At 45.8% G+C, this 26,019-nt stretch overlaps 1 protein-coding gene across 1 annotated transcript in view; it reads right to left on the bottom strand.

Annotated features, from left to right (window-relative positions):
* Positions 1 to 26,019, bottom strand: part of TENM4 (teneurin transmembrane protein 4) — a 441,581-nt gene that overhangs the window by 182,992 nt on the left and 232,570 nt on the right. The window contains exons 7-8 of the mRNA XM_052662001.1: positions 22,339 to 22,553; positions 20,222 to 20,432 (exon numbers count right to left, since the gene is read on the bottom strand). Of these exons, the coding sequence (XP_052517961.1) occupies positions 20,222 to 20,432; positions 22,339 to 22,553 (426 nt within the window). The remainder of the gene's footprint in view (positions 1 to 20,221; positions 20,433 to 22,338; positions 22,554 to 26,019) is intronic.

Genomic DNA, 26,019 nt, shown 5'->3' with positions numbered 1-26,019 from the left:
CCCTCCTGGAGCCCTGTGCCCTGCTGTGGTCTGGTCTGTGTTAGGCCTGCTACACACCTCGACTCTGAGACTGCTCTCTCATTCACTGAGCCCCTTGCTTCCTGTCCTGCTCTTTATTATTTTGGTGGAGTGCATTTTCTAGAAGCTTCCTGAGAAAAGGTGGACAGGAGGTAAGGTTTTAGGACCATGCATGGCTTAACTGTCTTTACCCCGACACTGGGCTGGTGTTCTGATGGACTGTGTGAGGTGAGGGAGGGAACCGCAGGGTCTCGCTGATTGTGCTCTAGCTGCTCGAGTCAGATGAACGCAGGTCCAGCCATGCTTGGCACCGGGCCTCACCCCATCCTCTGCAGCAGCTGGTGCCTTGGTCCTGAGCTTTCCTGGGGCCCTGCTCCTCACTGACTTCTCAGCAGATGCTCAGTATTCAGCTTTCCCCACGCTGCTAACTCAGCCTGCTCTCTGTTTTCCAAAAGCCTGCTGACATCTCTTGGAGGCTACTGTCTCCTACTTTTTTTGGTCTTCAGGGGTTTCTTCTTTGTTTCTTTGTTTGAAGCCATTGTCCTCACCACGGTGGGACTCCAGGAGGGAGTTAAGTGTAACAGGTTCTTCTCAGCAACATCTGAATTATTTTCTAGTCCCTCCTTCCTGAAGCTTTCCTCCTCCTACACCTCTGGAGATAGTACACCTTCTGATATTTCTGCCACTCTACTCACTCACCCCATCCCCTCCACTTGCCTGTTCTGACTCTTCCTCCAACCGCGAAACACTGGCAGTCCTCGGGCATGTCTGAAACCCTCATCCTTTCTCATCACTTGCCACTCACCTTGCTCTCCCCCTGTTTGATTCCTTGAGGTCTCAGCTTAGATGTTGTGTACTCAAAAGCAGGCTTCCCTGCCCCCACCTGGCATTAGGCTCGCTTGCCTGGGCAAGTGCTGCCCATGACCTCACCCTTGGTCTTTACAACTCATGAGGTCCCACTGCACATCAGTGTCCTCCTCCCTGCTGCCTGAGACCTGCCGGGGCAGCTCCCTGTCTGCCGTGTTCACAGCTGTCAGGACCGCCCAAGCAGAGTGCATGGCATATAGAAGGTGGGCAAGAAACATACTGGATGAATGCACGCTTGCAAGAATAAATGAATGCATGGGTCAATCAATCCAACAGGAGCACTGGATTCAAACCCAGGCTTGTCCATATACAGGCTGTGTGATCTTGGACCAAGAAAAGAGTCTAAAAGAGCTTGAACTTCTGAACCTTAGCTGCTGCTACTACTACACAGGGACAATAATTTGAGTGTCATCCTACCTCACTGGGTTGTAAAGATCAAAATAAGGGTGGAAAGACTGTATGTCATCGTACTTAGTAAGCTAAAAGTCCTCCACGACGTAAGGGATTATTACTGTCACAGGAAACTTTGCTACGCAGAAAATTCTTGTCTGCTTTGTGTATAGAGGATGGAGGAAACAACAGTGGGCTCAGGTTTCTAAATCTCAGGATTCCAGAATCTACTTTCTTTCTTGAAGTGAATCCCACTAAACCCTTTCCAGGATCCTCTAACTCTAGGCATTCAGGATGGAGGGACCACCTGCGGTCTTGTCTTTCACTTCAAGCAAAGCTGATTTAGAAGGCTAGGATGACTTCACGGTCAATGGTTTTAACTTAATGAATTCTTTAAAATCAGAAACAGAAAACAGTGAAAATATTTACATACACACACAGGTGTGTAATAGAGACCTGAAGACACACGTGTCCTGGCACCTGCAGTGCTTAGAAATGATACTGGCCCCAGATTTAGTTCAACTCAAGTGCTTTTTCTGGTGCTCAAATTTGCTCATTTTATCACTTGTATCAACCAGGGAGAGGAGGAAACTTTTAGAAAACTCTTGGTCTTAGAGTCTATCACGTAGACAAAAGTCTCTTCTTTCACAGCCCCATCGGCTATTGCTTTGAAATAATGCATTAGGCTCAGCTTAAAAGTGCACCAGACTCCAAATGCTACCCTGACAGACACTGTGGTCAACACTCTCTAAATGTCACATTGATACTGCGCAGGGCCCTCTGGGGCTGCAGGGCCCTCTGGGGCTGCAGGGCACAAAGCCTTTCTGTGGCCCTCATTGCGTTGATTATAGGAAACAGCCTTCATTCAGCCTCCGTGACCTTCCCTGAGTTCCAAGGGGCAGATTCAAGCAGTTGTTAATTTGGGAAGGGAAGGGATACAGGAAACAAAACACTTAAGAGCAGACTTGGGGCAAGGTCCTGGGTCCCCATCGATGGACACACACCACAGTATCTTTGAGCTGTTTTGCAGATGCTGAAACCCCCTCCAGGCGGGAGAAGTTAGCAGTTGGCGATGGTAGGCTGCCCACAAGCATGGAGATCCCAGACCCGTTGGACCTGAAGGTTGATAATGCTGACCCCTTCTCACCTCACCACCAGTCCATCAGAAGAATGTCCAGGAGCTCATCACGCCCTTCTTGAACAACTACTATAAGTTTTCTTACTATCTTCCCCAAGTGGGGACTCACAGTTTTGAGGGCATTAGCCCACTGTGGCCCACTCTGCCAGGCAAAGTAAAAAGGCTGTCCTTTTCCACTTCACCCAGAACTCTGCCTCTGAGATTTGACTCGGCACGACTGTACAGAGAAGCTGAGCTTTCAGCATAAGGAGTATGTCAAGGCTGCATACTGTCACCCTGCTTATTTAACTTCTGTGCAGAGTACATCATGAGAAACGCTGGGCTGGAGGAAGCACAAGATAGGATCAAGCTTGCAGGGAGAAATATCAATAACCTCAGATATGCAGATGACACCACCCTTATGGCAGAAAGTGAAGAGGAACTAAAAAGCCTCTTGATGTAAATGAAAGAGGAGAGTGAAAAAGTTGGCTTAAAGCTCAACATTCAGAAAACAAAGATCATGGCATCGGGTCCCATCACTTCATGGCAAATAGATGGAGAAACAGTGGAAACAGTGTCAGACTTTATCTTTTTGGGCTCCAAAATCACTGCAGGTGGTGACTGCAGCCATGAAATAAAAAGACGCTTACTACTTGGGAGAAAAGTTATGACCAACTTAGACAGCATTATTAAAAAGCAGAGACGTTACTTTGCCTACAAAGGTCCGTCTAGTCAAGGCTATGGTTTTTCCAGTGGTCATGTATGGATGTGAGAGTTTAAGCTGAGTGCCAAAGAATTGATGCTTTTGAACTGTGATGTTGGAGAAGACTCTTGAGAGTCCCTTGGACTGCAAGGAGATCTAACCAGTTCATCCTAAAGGAAATCAGTCCTGAATATTCATTGGAAGGACTGATGCTGAAGCTGAAACTCCAATACTTTGGCCCTCTGATGTGAAGAACTGACTCATTTGAAAAGACCGTGATGCTGGGGAAGATTGAAGGCAGGAAGAGAAGGGGATGACAGAAGATGAGATGGTTGGAAGGTATCACGGAATCAATGGACATGAATTTGAGTGAACTACGGGAGTTGGTGATGGACAGGGAGGCCTGGTGTGCTGCAGTCCATGGGGTCGCAGAGTCAGACATGACTGAGCGGCTGAACTGTTACTGTAACTGTTGATTCCACATCAGGAAGTAGGCAGGTGGCAATAGCTGTGGTCTCAGAGTTGGAAGACTTGAGTTCAAGTCCAAATTCTGCTTCTAAACTGTGGTGGTGGTGGTTTAGTCACTAAGTTGTGTCCGACTCTTGGAACTCCATGGGCTGTAGCCAGCCAGGCTTCTCTGTCCATGGGATTTTCCTGGCAAGCATACTGGAGTGGGTTGCCTTTTTCTTCTCCAGGGGATCTTCCCAACCCAGGAATTGAACCCAGGTGTCCTGCACTGCAGGCAGACTGAGCTACCAGGATTAGCCAAACTGCATTGTTATTAATATATGTGTTCATTTTGTAAGCATAACTTCCATGTTTAATTTGTGGGGCTGAAAATTACAAGCATTTCCCCATGTGTCATAGTCTTGATAATTTTTAATGGCTGAATAATATTAAGTGAATACTGCATAATTTTCTTATACATTTTCTTATTATTAGACATTGGATTTTCTCCTAAATTTTCACATTGTAAGCAGTGCTGAGACAAGAAAGCCGTTTTTTTCCCTAGTCTTCTAAGATAGACTCTCAGAGCTTGAAAATAGGACTATTTTTATGATTTAATACAAAATGTCAATATGCTTTTCCAAAGGGTTGTACTGATTCACCACACAGGTAGTACTATAAGTGGCACAGTTTCACTGCAGCCCCTTTGGGGTTGGGTATTAACTTATTTGGGGGATTTCCTAATTTATTAGGTTAAAAAGATGCAAAATTATTTTAATTTTCCCTTTTTGGATTACTAATTAGGTTAAAAATATTTCGCATATGTTGATAGCATACTACTGGGTGGCCAAAAAGTTCATTTGGGTTTTTCTCGACCATATTATGGAAAAACCCAAGAGAACTATCTGGACAATCCAACATATATTTTTGGAAGCTTTCCTACAGGAGTTTTAGCCATATAGCTATGAAGTCATAATTTTTTCATAGCATATGCACCTTAATATAATATATATATTAACCCTTCCTGGTCTCTCATTTTTACTGCAAGTATTTCCCTATTCTACTATTTTTCTTCTTATACTGATGTCTTATAACACATATGGAAGTTTTACATTTTTATGTGAACATTTGCTAGTCTTTTTTTGTGATTTCTTCACTGACTTTTTAAGCTTAAAAGTCCTTCTTAAGCCAGAGATATGCAAATATTGGGTTTTACCCTCTTTGAGTTTGACTTTTAAATATTTACCTCTTTAATCCATCTGGAATTTATTTTGGCCTACGGTGTGAGATGAAGTCTGAATCAGAGGGTAAAAACTAAAATTCCTCCTAGGGTCCAGGCAGGTAAGTTAAAGAAGTAAAGCAGGTCAGGCAGAAGAGAAAGATGGAGAAGTGGAGACTGGGGTGGAAAGACAGTATTTGAGGGGCAGAGGCTTGTTCCTGCAGGAGTTTTGGCCTTCTAACTTTTCAAGGTAAGCCATAAACCTATAGTTTCACAGGAAATCATCCAAATTTTAAATCCTGAGCCAACAATGCAGGATAAAAATCCTCTTCTGGGTCTATTGAGCACGTCCATCCCTCTAAACACCACTTGGTAGCCTCTGGTTGAAACTGATATATTTTTTAAAGTTATTCCAACAAAATTAATTGACCGAGCATTTCTTTCTCCATTAATTTGCAGTTCTTTTTTTTTTTTTTTCTCACACACTAAAATTTTACATATAACTGGTACTATTTCTAGGCAATTTTATTTCACAAATCTGCTCGATTCTTAAGACCATTTATTTTAGATTTAGGGCATGTTAATATAATATCTCTAAAGATGAGTGCCCTTTCATTATTCTTTTTGGAATCTCTTTCATACTCTCATCTGTTTATTATTTCAGGTGAAGTCTTAAAACCTTCAATCAAATCGCCCAAATTCCCTTTAGGATTCTGTTTGGCATTTCATTAAGCCTATAAATTGACATATTTAGAGTAGTTCACCTTCTCATCTAGGAACATGTTATATTTCCTAATTATTCATGTCCTGTTTTATAGCCCTCAATAGAATTTCACAGTTTTTGTCACATAGGTCGCATATAATTCTCATTAAGATGATGTTTTAATTTTTATTGATTTTTTTTTTGACTGGGACATTTTTCATTATATTTCATAACTGGTTACCGCAAGTATGTGGGAAATCTATTGACTTTTGAAAAGCTTTTTTGTACCCCAGTTACAAGCTCTGAATTCTTATTAGTTTTTTGACTGATGTTTTTGTATTCTTTAGGAACACAAACACATCCTTTACAAATAATGATAGCTTTGTCTTTGTCTCTTTTTTCTGTTTCCTGCGTTATGTCACTTAAGCCAGAAACTTCTAAAATAATGCTAATTAATAGATATGCCCTTATTACTAGCTTTAAAAGGAATTTGTCTAATATTTAACCAGGAAGCACTGACTTTTGATGTGAAATCGATGTTCTTTATTACAGTAAGTATTTTGTCTTTCTTTTTTAAATATCATTATGACCTAGTATTGTGATCAGGGGTGTTTTTATCATTTACTGAAGACAAAAGGCAAACCTCAGCACAGTGTATTCAAAAACTGCTGGGAATTTGCAAAATAAGTGTGAATGAGATATACGTGGATCTGAATCTTAGCTCTGATTCTGGGTGACCTTGAACGCAATCCGCTGCCTCATCTGGGAAATGGGGATAATGACTCCGATGGCACAGGTGCGTTCAGTTCAGTTGCTCAGTCGTGTTCAACTCTTTGCGACCCATGGGCTGCAGCACGCCAGGCTTCCCCATCTATCACCAGCTCCCGGAGTTTACTCACACTCATGTCCACTGAGTCGGTGACGCCATCCAGCCATCTCATCCTGTCATCCCCTTCTCCTCCCACCTTCAATCCTTCCCAGCATCAGGGGCTTTTCCAATGAGTCAGGTCTTCACCTCAGGTGGCCAAAGTATTGGAATTTCAGCTTTAGCGCCAGTCCTTCCAATATTTAGGACTGATTTCCTTTAGAACTGACTGCTTGGATCTCCTTGCAGTCCAACGGACAGGTGGGTTATGGGAATTAAAATGAGTTAATGTAAATAAACTGTGTTTAGTGTGCTAACTGGCACCTATGAGAACTTCAGAGAGATTCACTTTCTCTCTCAGTCATTTAAAAAACAGAGACACAGTGGCACAATTTCCCAGGTGAAAGCTTCCTAAGGAATAGCTTGCATTTATAGGGTTGAGAAAACTCAAACTCTATTTGTGAAAAACGTCATGCTAGTGCCGAGGACTTTTTCTCACTTTTCTAAAATATACCGCCTATTCCTTGCACTCGTGCATTGATTCCTTGGCCTATGACACAAATGAAAATAAAAAATTTGGCTAACACGTAATGTGAACCAGGAATAAAACAAACCATGCTTCTATTAGCCCTGAACACGAATGCCGCTCAGATAAAGGCCATGAATGAGCAGCTACTCAAAGTGAAACCAGATGTTCAGAGGTTTCTGGCCCGCGCTTTTTTTTATAACCCTTCATATAACACTCACAGTCCTGTCATTTCAGCAGAAGGTCCTCTGCTCTGTTTAAGCAGCAAGAAACCCTCCCAAACCTCTGATAGATGTGCGTTCACTTAAACCTGTGCTTGACTGTGAGGAAAAGAGAGCTCCTTCCCTCAGGAGAGAGCCTTAGGTGCAAACTCTTTGGCCCAGACGAACACTAAGAGCTAACAACACACACGCGGCAGTGTCCTTACAGCGGAGCCTCAGCTGCTTACTTGTTGCCACAGGACACGGGACCCAAGGAAAGTGTAGAGAACCCCGTGCAGAAAGAGTGCAGATTTGGAGTCTGACCGTTCTAACCCTGGCCCTGCCCTTACTCCTTGTGTGACTGTGGGCAATTTCTCTGGACCTTATTTCTTCATCTATGTAAAGCAAATAATTTCTCCTGCTTCCCTGGGATTGTCACAAAATTTAAGTTAGATAATGCATGTACCACATGTAGCTCCCTCCTGGAACTCTGTAAGCACTGAAAACTTAGTGACTATTATTGCCAGTAACAATGACATACCCTTGTATAGCACGGATAATGAGGCGCACCCTGTTCTTGGTATTTAACAAATATTAATTCCGTTTCTTGAACTGAACTGAATATTATCACCGTTTTTCAGATAAGGAAACTGAGGCACTGATGGGTTATGAATCCTGCCCATGGTCACACTACTAACTGTGTGGCTTTCAGCTGTCTGGCTTCAGATCTGATCTCTAACCACTAAGCCACGTTCCCCCCTCGTTCCTGCTCTTTGATACAACAGAGCTGATTTGATGCAGTGCCGCCTCGAGGCTGCGTGGGCATGGAACGGAACACACGCAGTGCAGGCGGGAGAGGGCTTCCCGCCCTGCCCTCCAGTCCGCTCCACCTCCAGCCTGGGCTCCACCTCGTCTCGTCTTCACGGTCCTCTGCTTCCCGCGTGTCTCCGCCGGTCCTCGGACGAGCCTCCCGCGTCTGCGTCCGCTCGGTGCCTCCTGCCCCCCTTCCTTCCTCATCTCCCCTCTCTCCTGCGCCTCCCACCTTCTCCCCTGGCTCCTTTCCCGCAGCTGACAACACGTGCAGGGCTCCCCCCACCTTGTGTAAACCTTGCCTTGAACCTGCCTCCTCCTCAGGTTACTCCCATCCGTCTCCGTCCCCCGCTCTGTCTAGGAGAGGTCGCTTCTCCTCCACGCCGCTCGCTCGCTCCTGACCTCGCGGTGACCCTGCTTCTGCTTGCACGGGGGTGGAAACGCTCCCACTGAAGTTGCCAGTGACCCCCAAGGGACCGGTTTGCTGTCATCAGCTCCCCAGCTTTTCTCGAAGGCAAATCTCTGCGTCTCTCTCCGCCGCCCACCCGCTCAGTGATGGGGTTCCACGCTAAACTCCCTTCTCCTCAGGCCTCTGCCTTCTCATATCCACACCAAGGCACCTGTTGGGTCCCTGTTTCTGGGTCAGGGCTGCCCCAAGGTAACGCCTATTTATTCATCTGACCACTGGCCAACTGAAAACTGACCCCCGCTTGTAAATTCTCGGAGCAGCTCCAATCTACTGTGCACTGACCATCTTCCCCCCTCCTTCTCCCAACAAGCCAACGGTCCCCTTCTTATTTCCTAGTTTAACTCAAGGTATCACTAGGTACCTATTCTCCAAGGCTGACTCTTCCTGCCTCTCCCTGACAGTAAAGTGGTCAAGAAAACTAGTCCATAATGTCCCCTAATATATCCTTTCTTTTCTGTAATACAGAGGCATTTGGCCCAACTCAGGCCCTCCTCTCTCATCTAACTGCACTGGATACTGAAACAGTCTTCCACTTGGTCTCCCTGCTTTAGCCTGAGAAAGTAACCCATCTGTATATACCACCGCCAAAGAGATGGCTCCATGGCACAAATCAAGCTACATCTTGGCTTACAAACTATCTTGTGCTCCTCACTGCCTTCAAAAACCAGACTTTCAAACCTGCCGAAAAAGTTCTTGCCAGGTTGGCCCTGAACTCATTTTCGAGGCTCCAGGCACCATCCCATCCATGCCCTCTACCCACCTCCAGTGCATACACCAGGCACTCTCACAACAAAGGCCTGAGTGACAAAGAACAAGAGGAAAAGCATAGGCACGGCAGCCAGAGAGACCTGGATTCAAACCCTCGCTCTTTCGCTGACTGGGTATGAAACTTCTGCCTAGTCATCTAAACATGATGAATCCCACTTTTCTCTGGAGAAAAAATATCTACTTTGCATTTTTTACAAATGCCTGTTGTAAAGGGTCTGAAACGGTGTATCTAAAACATCCAGGATGATACTTTGATATACTATGCAATGAAAAAACAGTAGCTGTTAACATGAGTTTTGCAAAGTAGTTTCAGAGAGGCAGGAAGGAATTTGTAAAGACTGACAAAACCTGAATCTAGAATGTGACATTTGAGAGCCTCCGTACTCTCGCCTGGAAAACCCCATGGATGGAGGAGCCTGGTAGGCTGCAGTCCATGGAGTCTCTGAGAGTTGGACACAACTCAGTGACTTCACTTTCACTTTTCACTTTCATGCATTGGAGAAGGAACTGGCAACCCACTCCAGTGTTCTTGCCTGAAGAATCCCAGGGACGGTGGAGCCTGGTGGGCTGCTGTCTATGGGGTCACACAGAGTCGGACACGACTGAAGCGACTTAGCAGCAGCAGCAGCTACTGAATCAGGGACTTCCCTGGTGGCTCAGACGGTAAAGTGTCTGTCTACAATGCGGGAGACCCGGGTTCGAGCCCTGAGTTGGGAAGATCCCCTGGAGAAGGAAATGGCAATCCACTCCAGTACTATTGCCTGGAAAATCCCATGGACAGAGAAGCCTGGTAGGCTACAGTCTATGGGGTCGCAAAGAGTCGGACACGACTGAGCGACTTCACTTTCTCTTTCACTACTGAATCAGAAGACAGAACTTATCAGAGCAAGTAACAGGTTAGACTTCCCTGGTGATACCGTGGGTAAGAATCTGCCTGCCAATGTAGGCGACATGGGTTTGATCCCTGGCCTGGGAAGATTCTGCATGTCTAGGAGCAGCTAGGCCTGTGAGCCCCAACTACTGAAGCCCATACACCTAGAGCTTGTGCTCCACAACAAGAAAGACCACAGAAATGTGAAGCCCCCACTTGCAGCAACTAGAGAAAGTCCATGCAGCAACGAAGATGCAGTGCAACCAAAAATTTAAAAATTATTCAAAAAATAAAATAGCAGTTAATGCATTGGAATGTTCTGAAACCTGCATTTGCATTTTTGAGCTGCAATAGTTCCAGCACAGAAAGGCTGCAGACTTGAACCCATTTCAGAGTTGCTACAGTCCATGGGGTTGCAAAGAGTCGGCGACCACTGAGCGACTTTCACTTTCTTTTCCTGAATCCAGCAGCCGTGAAATGCATGAATTTCCCCCAACAGAAAGAACATTCTTCAGTCAAGTGCCTAGCAGTCCCCTGAACTGGCAGATGTGCCTTCCTTCCTTCAAGCTGTTCCGAAGTTAATGTCCGCAGAAGGCTCTAGGTGGCAGGAAGTACCTGTGAACTTTGACCTTTCACTTGGTACTCACTGACCCTCTGGTGAGGGTCTGCTTTGTTCAGGGACCTGTGCCCACATCTGGGCTCCAGGAGAAGTCTCCAGATTGGATTCGGAAGACCTAGCTTCATGTCCTGTGAGTCACTGCTCAAAGGGTCTCTCCTCTCATCTCTGAAAGCTAATAATGGTTGTTTTCTGCCTGCTCTACAGTGACCACGTCTGTCATTGAGCAGAGATGGTTACCATTTCTCCTTTATTATTATTATTATTCTAGAGTAACTCTTCAGAATACCTTTCTGGTTCTCACTTCTGCTCTAGCCCTAAGTTGGTAAATTACTGAGTATTTGTACACTGCCTTCCAGCTCTCTAAGCACTTTTCTCACAATAAGTTCTTTATGCCTCCAACTTCCATTTGTGCCCCTGGCAGAGGTAGCTGCCCACCTCTGCCCCCATGGGCGCTTGCCCAGAGCTCTCTGTGGGCACAGACCACATTCTGTTGGAATTATTTATGAGAGGGTCAGGTCTCCCAGGGGACTACAGGCTCTTCGAGGCTAAAGCTTCTGTTTTGTTCACTGATGAGTCTCTAGCACTTAACCAAGTTAAGGTTCAGCAAATGTTGAATAATTAAGAGACACTTAAAAATGTGCTGAGAACTTGGAATGAATCACCCAGCTTCATGTCACTGTCAGACTCTCTAAAGTGGGTTTTATTACTAACAAAAGGTGAGGCTCAGATGTACCCAGCATCCAACAGCTCATAGATAGTGCAGTCAGAACTCAAACCCAGGTCTGTTTCACTCCAAAGTCTCTGCCCTTTTTCTAGACCACACCATCTCTCCAGCCACAGTGACAACCTCAGCTATCTAACACCAATGCCAAGTCCAGTCGACCTGGTTGGGGGCTATTTCTCAGAGGGTGCCACAGAACAGGAGGCAATGCATTTAATCATGTCCCACCTATCAGCCATCCCGAAAAGTGAAAGAAAAGGGTATCAGGTGTAAGAACCCTCTTAAGGCCACTGCTCTGTAATGGTAAAGCTAGCTGGCAATATGGGGGAGGAGAAGCTGCTTGCATCAAATGAGGGAAAGGAGAGCTCTCAGAACACAAAAATTAATCATCTGTTATATAAAAATTAAACCATCACTGCTAAAATATTTTCTATTGGAAACCCCACCTGAATGGGGGTGGGAGTGGGGTTCCCTCAGCAGGAGTGGGCACAGTATCAGGATATTTTTCAGGACCAGGCAGATGAGAACCCTGTAGCCTTGGACAGTAAGCCCACTGCAGGCTCCCTGTGAGCCTAGGAGATGGGAAGGCCATGATCTCTAAGACCACAGCTACCTTGATGGTTCTCTGACTATGAGAGTGTTATAAGGACACACACAGATGTCGTCGCACACCAGAAACCTGGTTGCTAAAATGTAAGAGAGAGAGCATGAGCTCTGGGTTGCTAACCCAGCTCTATTTCCTACTTATGAGACCTTGGCAAATAGCATCAGATCGCTGAGCTTTGGTTTCTTTATCTGTAACGTGAAAACGCACGTCCTCTAACTTCCAGGGTGTTTGGGAACGGATACTGCAGCCTGTACAGCGCCTGGCATGGAGCCAGGGCTCAGTCAACAGACTACTGTCATTACCATCTTGGCTTGGCCCCTTGGTGGCTGTGTGACCCGGGACAAGTCGTGTGACTTCTCTAAGCCTTGGTTTTCTTACCTTCAAAAGTATGATTTAGATAAAGAAGCAGTTTGTGGAGGCTCCTGCCAGCTGTATCCCAAAGTGGGAGAAGCATAAACCAAAAGTGAAATGGAGACTCTGGGTGGAGGAAGAAGGCTGAAATGCTGACATGCAGGAGCCTGGAAATATCTAAGTTCTTTCTGTTGGCCCTTGCCGCAGTGTTTCTCCCAGTCACTTTTCCTCAGCTGCCTGTCCTCATGCCTAAGACATCGTTGTTCACTGGCTACATCATCACTGACTCTTTGAGACCCCGTGGACTGCAGCACACCAGGCTTCCCTGTCATTCACTATCTTCCGGAATTTGTTCAAACTCATGTCCATTGAATCGGTGATGCCATCCAACCATCTCATCTTCTCCTGTCCCCTTCTCTTTCTTCCCTTGATCTTTCCCGGAATCAGGGTCTTTTCCAATGAGGTGGCTATACGCATCAGGTGGCCAAAGTGTTGGAGCTTCAGCTTCAGCGTCAGTCCTTCTGATGAATATTCAGGACTGATTTCCTTTAGGATGGACTGGTTGGCTCTCCTGGCTGTCCATTCCTAAAACGGACCATCCCTAAACCCTTTTCTCTTCTTGCCTTAATCTTTTCTCTTAGGAGACAGTATCTTATCAGCTGGGGGCTGCCAATAATCTCTAAGAGCAGGTAAACAACTCAAAAGGATTCATTTATCTCCATTTCCAAGGCCCTCCGTCCTGGCCCAGACCAGCCTGAGCCTCTGCTGAGACCTCGGACACAGCCTCCTAACCGGAGTCCCAGTTCTGCAGCTTGAGAAACTTTCCAGTATGTAGATCAAACTAGGTCACTCCAGCTCACAATTCCACAGTGGATTCCCGCTACTGTTAGGATCAATTCAAATACAAAACAAAATGAAACTTCACGTGCCCATGCAGCCTGCCTGCTAGTATCTCAGGTATCAGGTATCTGATCCACAGCCCACGTGTGGCCATATCACAGTTCCTTGAACTCCTGGCTCGTTTCTGTCCCAGGGCCTCTGCACATGCTTTCCCCTCTGCTGGGTCTATTTTCTCCCCAAACCTTTATCTAAACAACAGCTTTCCACCCCTGCTCCAGCCATCTCAATGAGGCCCCTTATTTGTTTCCCTAGGGCACTCTCTTCTCTTCTTTACCACAGTGAATGTTTACCATTTACAAATGGCAACCCACTCCCGTATTCTTGCCTGGGAAATCCCATGGACAGAGGAACCTGGTGGGCTACAGTCTGTGGGGTCACAAGGAGTTGAACATGCCTTGATGACTAAACAACAAAAACAAATTATATATTTAGATGTGTACTGGATGGTTGAAATTAAACTTAAGAGTCTACATCACACTGTCGCAAGCTGGTCTGTAAACTCCAGAGGGTAAGAAGCATGGCTATTTAATATACCATGGACACCAATGCCTGCTCAGGACATGGCATGTAAAAGACAAACCAGCAAACGCTGGCCAAATGAGAATATGAGCAGCTGTAGTGGCCAGGTCTGCCTGCAACCACTCTGGACCTCCTGGCCAGCCCGCTGAAGGTATCATGCAAAGGGCTCTGAAGCTCTTTTTAATAAGAAAGTCCTTGCTGCCTAGCATGCTGTAAAGAGACTGAACCAAGTCTTTTTCCCTCCTCCTCAGGTACTAGGTTGGCCGAAAAGTTCGTTCGGGTTTTCCGTACCATCTTCCAGACAAACCTGAACGAACTTTTTGGCCAGCGCACTATGTAGGCGGCTTCGCCTTCCGCTCAGCCTCACTTAGCCTCACTCACTAGCCCGTGAGGATGTCAAAGGCAAGCACCAGGTCTGCTTCATACTTTCTCTGTATCTCCGCCTTGGGAAGCGCATGATCATTTGGGAATGCGATCACTGTTAGACGAGGAAAGGAAGGTAGGAAGAAGGGAGGGAGGAAGTGGGGGCGACACTGGCTTCTAGTCCTGGACACAGAATAGGTCAACTTACAGCAGCTGCCTGAGCCTGAACGAAAGGACTCTCCTCTTTAATGAGCATGAACGTCCTCAGACCAGGAAGACCAGGGCATGTTTCTCATAAATTACCAGGGTCTATATTGTCTGACTGGAGAAGACGATGGTACCCCACTCCAGTACTCTTGCCTGGGAAATCCCATGGATGGAGGAGCCTGGTGGGCTGCAGTCCATGGGGTTGCAAAGAGTCGGACACAACTGAGTGACTTCACTTTCACTTTTCACTTTCATGCATTGGAGAAGGAAATGGCAACCCACTCCAGTGTTCTTGCCTGGAGAATCCCAGGGATGGGGGAGCCTGGTGGGCTGCCATCTATGGAGTCGCACAGAGTTGGACATGACTGACTCGACTTAGCAGCAGCAGCAGCAGCAGCATATTGTCTAACAGTGATTCTCATTTCTTTTCTCTGGGTCTCTTAATCCGCTGTTGGGCAGCTCTGTTATTTTTCAACTTGGCTCACACTGTCACAACGTCAGGGTGATCTGTCCTCTTATGCTTCAGCCTCAACCAAAGTGAAAAGATAAGATGCTCTCTGGAGACTTGTCATGTCTTGGGGTTGCAAGCAATGCATATGGAGGTGTTTTTATTTTTTAAGTTTTGGATGTTGTGAGATTTTTTTCCATGGTCTTTTTAATGACTTTTCAAGAAAGCTTCCTGTGTTGATTTAAGATGCATACTTATATTAATAAGGGGAAGTTATAAATAATAAAGTGAAAGTTATATAAAGGGGACAGAGTTAATAAAGGGGAAATTATATTCCATATAATACAAATAGAAATAAAATATTTAATAGCATCAGAGCAAATAGTAAGACACTCTGGCATCATGGAGGGAACACAGGATTTAGAGACCAAGTTTCCATCCTGGCTCTGCCCTTAATAACTTTGGGCAAGTCAATCAAATTCTCTGAGATTCAATTTCTTCATCTGTAAAAGTGAGATCAAAAGGCAAATTGTCTAAAGTTCTCATGAGGTTCTTTCTCACATACAGAAAAAAGCTAAGCATGGTCCCCAAAACACAGTAGGCGTTCTCTAAATGTCTATTGAATGAACAGACAGAAAAAAAGCGTAATATCCAAAAAAGGGGGCTTGATCTTGGAAAAGAGGCACATGGCTAAAGAAGAAAGATCATGAGCTGTGGAATGAGACAGATACAAATTCAAGTCCTAGCTTTCCTCTTAACATGCCTGAATCTCAACTTCCTCATCTACAACAGGAGGTGAAAATAAAAATAATCACCTTATGGAGTTACTGCAGGGCTTCAAGAAAGTATTTCAAGTCCTGTGAAAATGGTGATGGTGAATTATAGCTACTGGTATAATCCCCTTGGGCTTACTAGGTGGCTCAGTGGTAAAAAATCTGCCTGCCAATACTGAAGACACAAGAGACATGGGTTCGATCCCTGGAGAAGGAAGATCCCCTGGAGAAGGAAGTGACAACCCACTCCAATATTCTTGCCTGGGAAATCCCATGAACAGAGGAGCCTGGCAGGCTACAGTCCATGGGTTCACAAACAGTCGGACACGACTTATCGACTAAACAACAACAAATAACCCTCCTACTTCATTCAATACTTGGGGTCAGCAAGGTTACCTATCCCCAGACAGAAGCAGAAACACTGCCTTCAAATTATCCATCTCTGCATGCAGGGAAAGGCCAGTCTTTCTGAAAACAGCTGCCACGTCTTCTTATAAAACTTGCTTGGTTTCGGTGGTTTGTGTGCGTGTGCGTGTGTGACAGACAGAAACACATCCGGTTCAGAGGGCCCTCTGTCAACAGCGTGTCTCCATGTGTATACATTTGTATACACAATTTGCAAAGTGCTTTTAGATTTTTTTCAAGGCAAAAGATAAACTAATATAAAATCATCAGCTGGATCGCATTAAATGGAGGGAAAAGCAAAACCATACACAATACAGCCATTTGTTAAATTAAACACAATTATTTCTCCCGCTACTTAATTACAAACAGATATAAATACTCTGGATTCTGACATCTCAAATCTTCTTAAATTCTAGCTCTGCACTTCAGCATGTAATGAAGGGAGGGTCGTATTCCAGACTGTGTGTTAAGCAAACCTGAGAGTTACAATTGTATACTGGGACCATAATGACTTCACTAAAACAAGACCTAAACTTTTAATTAAGCTGCCAAGACAAATTACAACTCACGGCCCACAGGTAACGACCACAGACAGCAGAGACTCAACGCCAGGGACTCTCAGGGAGAGAGGGATTAATAGCAACATCGGAGTCAGTCTATTTCTGCAATAAAGTAAGAAAGGGCATTCATTAAACAATCACTGTAACTTGAAGGAAGACAGACAGGTCAGCAAGGCAGCAAGAGAAAGGCGGACTGGGAAAGCAGCGGGGGAGAGAACGTTAACCACTTCCAGGCACGGAAGCCTGGACTGGGCACTGCATATTCACTCTCTCCAATCATCACAGTGGGGACCGCCAAACACTATTACCATCTCCCTTTCTAGATAAGGAAGACGAGGCTCAGAGAAGCGCCGTGACACACTACGTTCGCAGAGCTAACATGGATCAGCGGGAGAAGGAAGGAAGAGAAAGCAGAGCTCAGGAGGTGTTTGTTTTCATAGCTAAGTTGACAGACTGCCCACCAGACTCAGGATCACCTGGGCTCTGCCTCAGGCCTACCAGGGGAAGGCCCAGGAATCTGAATTTTAGACTCGCTTCCCAGGTGATTGCTTTGCACAATAATAGTTGAGATCCCCTCCATGAGATACTGTAACCCCTTGTTACTCAAAATGTGGGCCACAGATGGGCAGGATCTCACTGGGCACTGTATCCCAAATGTTTGTTGCAGCTCTGTTTACAATAGGCAGGACATGGAAGCAACATAAATGCCCATCAACAGAGGAATGGATAAAGACGTGCTATACACACACAATGGAATATTACTCAGCCACAAAAAGGACAAAGTGGGGTCATCCGTAGAGATGCGAGTGGACACAGAGTCAGTCGTATAGAGTGCGGTAAGGTAGAAAGAGAAAAACAAGTGTCCTGTATTGACGCATATAGGCGGAATCTCGAGAAATGTGCGGATGAACCTATTGCCAGGACTTCCCAGGTGGCGCTAGTGATAAAGAACCCACCTGCCAATGCAGGAGACATAAGAGATGTGGGTTTGATCCCCGCGGCAGGGAGATGCCCTGGAGGCGGGCATGGCGACCCACTCCAGTGTTCTTGCCTGAAAAGTCCCTACGGACAGAGGAGCCTGGTGGGTGACAGTCCAGTCACAGTCAGACACGACTGATGCAACTTACCACATACAGACCTATTTCCAGAGCAGAAACAGAGACACAAACATAGAAAAGGACATGTAGACACAGTTTGGTGGGGGGAGCGTGGGGCAAATTGAGAGAGTAGCTGTGACGTAGATACACTGCCACGTGTAAAACAGATCGCTGCTGGGGTCCTGCTGTGCGACGCAGGGAGCTCAGCTCGCTGCCCTGCGGCGACCGAGAAGGGTGGGAGAGAGGCTCAGGAGGGAGAGGATCTGTGTGTACAGGCAGCTGATGCACCGGTTGTACCGTAGAAACTAACACAGCATTGTAAAGCAATTATGCTTCAATTGAAAAAAAAAAAAGGCAGACTCTAAACATCCACCCAGACTGACTGAAGCAGAATCTGCATTCTAACAAGACGCCAGGTGGTTCCACAAAACTCTGAGAAGCACGGTACCACCTATCTGCTCTGAAAGGCATCACAGGGTTAAGGAAGGTGAAGAAAGATGTCATCATTTAGGTGAGAACGGGAGAACCAGAGGGAAAAGCAGGACCGTCTCCTTAATTATGGCAAAAGAGGTCAGCAAGCTCTGACAAGCCGAGAGTTGGCAAAAGTACCTACCTGTACGATGCTTTATTTCTCTGAGAGGCACTTCCTAATTAAAAGTAGTTTTCTTTGGGGGTTTGTATTAATATCCTTTCATGTTTGTGCTCAGTTATTAAAAATACAGAATCCTGATTGTAGAAGACCTTAGTTCTGAGCAAGCGTGATGCTGCACCTAAGAGGAATCAGGCTCTGAGACTATGAAGCTGTAACTTAGGGACTGCTAATGACCTGAAAATCATGTCTCTGATCTGAAGCTACCAAGTTCAGAAAGAGAAAAGAAACAGGGTCTGGAGCCGGGCAGACCCTGCCGAGTGTCAGCCTAATTGATGGTGAGAACCACGGCCGACCACGACTGACTCTCCCATGATGGGGAAAGGGGCGCCGAGAGGCTTTGGGTCACCACTAACCAGCAGGCTGCAGCCTCCAAATTCTAGAACCTCAGGGAACCAGGAGCTGGAATTTGTGCAGGGCCAAAACACAAATTAGTGGTGGGGATTCAGAAGTGAGCACAGTTTCCACTCCACCTCGAAAGAAGGCATTAATGGAGGAAACCAACAACACAGCAGCTGCCAAAACTGAGCAGATGCCAACGGGGGCCTGAGGGAAGCCCACCCCAACTCCCTCCTGCACTGAGTGATGCCGCCGTGTGGGGTGGCTGAGGGAAGGAGAAGATTCTGGCCAAGTCCCTGCCCTCGGGGTACTCAGAGACCAGCAGCTAGGGCAGACGTGTGGAAAACGAGGACAGCACAAAGTCTTATTTCTTATCCCAGGGCTCTCGCAACACAGCCCCACTTCCCTCGTTTTGCCAAGAGGGTAGAATGTAGAGCCTGCAGTCACAGTTGAATCCTATACATTGTTCACTGTATTTAATGGGAAGGTATTCACTGCCTTGATGCTAAGGGCAAAATTGCAAATAAGAGGAAAATGGCCTGAAAATGCTACTGCTGTGAAGATGGAAGAACCAGGGTCTTGCAAGAGTTTTAGGGACTAAGGACCAGATTTGGAGGTTTTTATTCAAATTCCATTTCCCATATCAGATAGACTCTCAGCCAAGGACTGAGACAGAGCTTTGAGGAGAACTCAAAACTTCACGGAAGTTTTCATTCAGCAGAAAATTCAACACCAAGCGTTCTAGTTAATGGAGTTTTGTCTGCTGGAAGTTTTATTTTCCTGTAGGGGATTTTTATCTCCAGGCTATGTCAGTGAGCTTCTATATGAACTCAGATGAAATGTTTTCGACCTGAACCAGAGACCACCATGTCCTACATCACAACATGGTGGATTGAGGAGGAGACAAATTCTTTGCAGCATGTGGGTATAGAAGAGAAATGCCTTAAAACAGGATGCCAGGCTCCTGGGACACCCCCAGGCTTTTGGGGTGGCCAAGGGGCTCGCTCTGAACAAGAGCTCTTCCACTGCAAGGGACATGACGGGGCTGAGAGCTCACTTAAACCACAGGGGCTCACTGCCCACCAGAGTTCAGGGCATCTCAGTATCTCAGTTCTCAGCAAAACCTCCCTCTGACTGAGCACACTGTTCACCCAGCCCTTTGCACGGCTATTCCCAGCCTCTCTCCAAGCCTTTATCTACTTTTTTTTTTCTCATCTGCCAGGGGTTGTTGCCTCTAAAAGCAAAATAATCAAGCAAGCAAAATCACACATAAAAGAAATCCAAATAATACATCAGTGATTTGAACCAAGATAGATTATAAGGACGGATATAGGTGCTGGAGGGAAGTGACAAGAATTCCTGTCTCCCTGTCAGTTTCACCCTTCGGTGTTTAAATGAAGTGGCTGGTCTGCACACCAGGCCACAGATCAAAGAGAAAGGTGGTGGGCAGCAGTACTGGGCACCTGCATGGCCTTACAGCTCCTCCTGTCACTCCCTTCACTTCCCTGCATCTCACTCCTACCCTTTGTCCAGCAAGCCCGGTCGAGATGGCCTCATGCTGGATCCAGCTGGCCTCTGCAGCCCTGGGCAATATACATCCCACTGTCAGCTTCAACCCCTAAGACCCCTGGTGTCCCCTCACCCAGACAGACAATACCCCACATACCCCAGAGTGGCGGAGGTTCCTTACCGATGGCAGTAGTGAGAAAGGAAACCACTTCAGACTCCTTCCCGTCATTATAGAAAGCCAGGTGCCAGATTCCTGAATCCAAATACTGGATGAAGCCGGTCTCGTGGCTAGAAGGGGGGACGGCTCCCCGAGACTGGCGCTGGGGTCCCTCCAGGCTCCGTGCCTCCTGGGTCAGGAGCCTCCTTCCATCCAGCAGCTCCACAAAGTCAAACTGAAGCACAAAGAGAGCATGATTAGCAGTGGGCCTGCTTCACCACCATGTTAAGTTCTTCAGGCTTCTCCCAGGGAGGGCGCAGGGAGACACAGATGAAACAGGCGAGAGAGGCCAAAGCGATGCAGAGGTTAGCCAACCCACTCCACCTCCTTCCCAGACCCCATTTTGCAAGGTGGGACTCTCCTGATCTGCTGGTGAGTGCAGCACAATTAGTAGATTATTTTCAAGTGTCAGTTGGTTGTAATTTGGGGTATGGAGAGTCTTCCTTTGGCTGACTCTACACCTTTACATCAATCAGGACAGCCATGCTGTTTTTTTTTTTTTTTTTAGCTATGCTTTTCTGATGGGCACGTGATTAGAAACCCAGTCACTTTATGACTGAACTCCTCCGACTCCACGCAGGTGATGGCGGGAGGGAATCCTGGGGATCTAGGATGGGGCCCGGAGCACTCACTGGGTGTGCCTTAAATGTCAGTCAAGTGCAAAGGAAAATCTGATTTATATCTATCTTCCCTTTGTCAATGATCCTTTCTCAGTGCTCCAGTTTCAGGGCGCAGTTTTAGGGGAACTAAACTAGATTAGCGCAAAACTCCATCAATAATTACATGCTGTGTCAAATAATACAATTTCCAATTGATCCAAGCCTGCTAGCATGGGAGACTCGAGGGAAGACAGTCACGTGTGCTAACAACAGGCAGGTGGTGAAGTCCTGCTGCTGCTGCTAAGTCACTTCAGTCGTGTCCGACTCTGTGCGACCCCATAGACGGCAGCCCACCAGGCTCCCCCGTCCCTGGGATTCTCCAGGCAAGAACACTGGAGTGGGTTGCCATTTCCTTCTCCAATGAATGAAAGTAAAAAGTCAAAGTGAAGTTGCTCAGTTGTGTCTGACTCTTCGTGACCTCATGGACTGCAGCCAACCGGGCTCCTCCATCCATGGGATTTTCCAGGCAAGAGTACTGGAGTGGGGTGCCATCGTCTCCTCTACTGGTGAGCAAACTGAGCAACTGTCTACCTATCTGTTTTTTAAGGAAAAAAAAAAATGAGTATTTATCCTGTCTCATGTGACAATGTCTAGGGACGGGAAACCCAGGACCAGTAAATAAAGAAATCAGGGGTCCAGGCTCTCTCTACTATTCTGCAATTCCATCCTTAGCAGATGTCTCTATCTTGCTTTTACCTAGAAATTAAGTACCTGCTGGGGGTCACAAAGACTACATTTGGCCAGGGACTGTCTGATGGATGCCTGTGATTCATGTTACTCCAAACTCAGGGCAGGGAGGACCTCACACAAGTCTGCTCTTCACCCATCATGACTGGCAAAGTGTCAGTCATCCTGCTTGAGTTTTAAAGTCTTTCTGGTGCACATGTGTCCGGCTAAATGGGAAGCCCTGAAGGAGAGAAGGGATGCAAGAGATGAGGAGGGGATCCTTCATTCTGAGCCAGGTCCTGCACTAGCTGTCTTCTAGATGTGGTTCTCCACTGCTCACGGCAGCCCTGCGCAGTGGGCACTGTTATCAGCATCTGCTAGACAGGAAGCTTGCTCCGAGAGGATGCCACAGCTGAGGACGAGAGGATTCAAACCCAGGTCCGTTTAACTCCAGTGTGCATGCTTTGTTCTCTAGATTGCATTTCCTGGATAATTTAACTTAGGAGACTGGGTACTAGTAAAAAGGCTATTGAGAGATTCCCTACAACTCCTTCCTCTTAAAAAGCTCCAAGGATACAGCCCTACTCATCTGCAAGGTAGGATCTGAGAGAGGGCAAATGGATGAATGGACTATAAAGTATGTGAAACTCCCTCCAAGCTCAAGGATCCCGGTTTCAGCATCAGGTTTCTTGACTTTGGTTAAGATTTGAGGTGGGAGCCCCTGGAGAGGAAAAGGGGACATAGGGTTCTGGTTACCTGTGTGTGTGAAGGAGGAAGGCCTTTTCTGCCATAAATGCCAACCAGAGCCGCCTTTCCCAGAGACACATTGAATTTCAGATGCACAGGATGGTCTATGAACACCTGAGATCTCCAGAAAGTGCCAGGAGGAATCTTCTGGGAAGCCCGTCTCCCCACGTCGATTTCTCCAGAGTCTATAAAACTGTCCTCTGGAAAGAAACTACTGGGCTTTCCTACCAAGACACGGGGAAGGGAAGACAAAAACATCACCGTTAGCCACAAGTGAAACCAGGGATCAGAGTATCTGAACAAGCAGGGCTCTCCTCTGCCTCCCACCTCTTCTCTGCAACATTCCAGGGCCAGCCCACTCCCTGCCCTAGACTCTCCCATTGAGGAGTTAGAATGTCCAGAACCTTTTTTTCCCCAACGATGCTCAAATTGTTCTGCTAAAAATATGCATTCTTCCAAAGCAGAATGGGTCCTCCCCAAGGGCCATCTGTTTACTGCATAATTCTAGAGCTTGTTAAGATGTATTTTGATCTAAAAATAATCACTCGCAGTCACATGAGAATAACTCTGTGCGTCTGTGCACCCGCGTGTGTGTAAAAGCATGCATGCTAAAAAAGAAAAGATAGAGGGAATAAGGTGCTATTAATTTTTCAGCTTAGAATGGTTTCCCTAGCAGTGGGAAGCACGATCTGAGTGGAGTCAGATATTTTTCAAGTTCACTAGGATCTGGGAGTCCAATTCTGGGGCTCAGACATGTGGATGAGGGTTTGTGTTGGGAGCAGGGGTAGGGATCGGGGGGGAATGAGGAAGAGGGTACATGTGAACAGAGAAAACACTTCTGAAAAACGCTTCTTTGTCTGGGATGTAGGGCAATGAGTATCGTTGTGCTTAAGGTGGGTAAAGCTGGGGAGATTTTTCAAGGTTAGGCACAAAACTTTTGACATACTTGGATTTCAACCCAGGCCACCAACCCTGCAGGCTACAGGAGTAGGGGCTGGTTGAGAATAAGACCTCTTGCCCAATTCTGTCACCAATCAGGAGAGTGACAGCTTTCTGGGGGCACCTCAAGTGCCAGGAAGGAAGGCTGCTTATCAAACTTCCCCTACATAGTAATTAAACACACTCACACACGAAAAATATAAACCCTAACTTCCTGCCAGACATCAGCCCTCCGAGGAGTTGGCAGGGGGCAGGAGGGGAGAACAGGGGCATTAGAAGACCACCCTTAGGACAAGAACAAGCCAAAATCAAGTCAACGGGCTCCATCTTATTTGTCATCAGAAAGTACCCCCGGGTGTCCTAGTTTCAAGGTTTGTTGTGTTGCTAGAGATGCTGGAAGAGGTACTTTCAAGACCAAGAATCCATCTGTAAAGAAAACACATTTGTGGGAACTTTTTATAAAAAGCATTTGGGGAATAAGAAATTAAAGTGTCTTTTTTTCCTCCCCTAGCTTTGTAAGATTCCTTACAAAGCACATTTGATGCTGAAATGGAGCTTGGCAGGGCATTATTGTAGTCATAAAATATTTTACTGTTTTAAATAATAAAATTCAATTTTATATGTTAAACTTCTCCACATGTTATCATTCCCTTATAAACTCCTAGGCAGAAACATCAGGTTTTTAGCTTCACACCGTTAAATGTTATTTTAATTAAAAATATGCCAACAGAAAAGTTAAAACGCACGCTCTCAATAAAAGCACTACTAGTATACTGTCATTAGCATGGGGAAGAGCTTGCATTTAATTCCTTTATGGAAGGAATGTGCCCCAGACTTTTACCTTGAAAATGCAGACACACCCAAACCAGGACACTGTGGTTCAAAGTTTGAAGACCGAAGCCAAATTCACAAAGCATTAAGATGGAAGAGAATCATTTTCACATTCTTCCTTATCTGACTTTGGGGTTCCTAATTCCACAATCCTTTTATAGTCCAGGTAGAAAAACAGTTTACCCTTCAGCCTATAATTCTGTGAGGGAAGCAGAACTAGAGGGAGTTCAGACACAAAAGCAGATGAGTTCTGAGTTTTTTACTCCTAGAAACTGCAAAAAAATAAGCTGGAGACTCCTAATTCCAAGACCTCATCTCCTTGTGAGTGGGTGGGAGTCAGAGCTGATGGGATTTGAGAATTGTCTGCATTCACATAATTCCTATGTCTGAGAATAAATAATGAAAACTTCTCCCACTTTTTGGCATGCTGTTGGAGAGCCCTGTACTGTTCATTTCCCCTCCAGTGAGCATGTTTTTCAGAGACAGCTATTGAATTAGCCAAGCTTTTAGTTTCACAGGGCAGAGGTCAAGTCCAGAGACTCTCCAGAGGTCTGCAGGCCCAAGAGGCATACATAAATTGGCTCTTACCCCCAGAGGAGTGGCAAAAAGGGAATAGTCTTTTCTAGCACTCAACTATTTCACCAAAGCTGGAAAAAATGGGGAAAAAAATTACAAAATTTATATTTGGTGTGTATACCATGATATAAAAACAGTAAGTTCTGGTCTAGGGCACAGCACCTCACCAGGACCTTGACTTTCTTGGCTGAAAGAATTAGGAATTAGGAGTCTTGAGCTTATTTTCATGCAGTTTCTATGATGGAGCTTAGGATCTGGAGCTTAGGTTCACAAGTGAGGCTTGTCCTAGAAGTCGCCCTGTCCAGACCCTTAGGGAAGGGGCCATGGCCCTAGTCTTTTAAGGAAAAGTTTGAGAGGGGAAAGACCGTGCCCATCTTGGAATTTAACCTTTATCATTCTTTCCCATCAGTCCCCAGTGGTCCCCACATTGGCTAGGGATGAGATGAAAGTTTCTAGGAGGAGGGACCTGGAGCCTGCCGAGTACCTGTGGCTGGAGGGAAAGAGGCATGACACTTGCTGGGCTAAGTCAGAGTAAAACCACCTTCATCCTTTTCTGTCTTTCAAAAACCCTTACTGTCTTTCTCTCTCCAGATCTTATAACCTAAGAGTCTTCCGTCTTAATTCTGAGCACCAATATGTGAGCACCAGGATAGAAAATATTCCACGACATGGCAATACCCATCAGTGGTGGAGTAGGGAGAGGGGGCAGAGGGTAGAGGCAGGGGGAGGTGAAAAGTCCTGTGTATCTAACTCTTTTTATCCGTACCTACATTCTGGAACACAATAATAATAACAAATATCAGTAGCAGCAATAACAATAGAGATAGAGGTAGCAGAACTAATGGTCTTACCTATCATTCATTAAATTTCAACTATGTACTGGGCATTTTTACATATATTGGTATACTTAATCCTCACATTATTAAAATGTATATACTGAGGCTCAGAATGCGAAAGAAACCATTCAGAGATGAAGCCATTTGGGGTGCCTCTTTATTTATCAGAATATGGCTTCTCAGAACATCAAATTGATAAATTATTAATTAAAACTCTTCAAAGGTCTTTTCAATGGTAGCAGAGTACATTAACCCTCTTTAAGAGTAAAGATCTGATTTAATTCACAGTCCTAGAAGGCTAGATACCAAGGCTAGACCAGGAAGATCCAAGGCCCACTGGAGCACATCCTGCCATCCTGGGATACAAAAAATTGAGTTTTTATGAACTAGGATCCACACATAGACCCCAAAGTTAAAGGGAAACAGTATCTCAAAACATTCCTAAGGACACAATACAATGAGTGAGTGCCCCAGAGGCTTAACAGAATACAAAGAGCTTAACTCAGAA

The sequence above is a fragment of the Budorcas taxicolor genome, chromosome 25, assembly GCF_023091745.1.
Source record: "Budorcas taxicolor isolate Tak-1 chromosome 25, Takin1.1, whole genome shotgun sequence".
NCBI classification, from domain to species: Eukaryota; Metazoa; Chordata; class Mammalia; order Artiodactyla; family Bovidae; genus Budorcas; species Budorcas taxicolor.
Note: the sequence above shows the minus strand (reverse complement) of the source record. Positions and strands in the feature narration are given on the sequence as shown.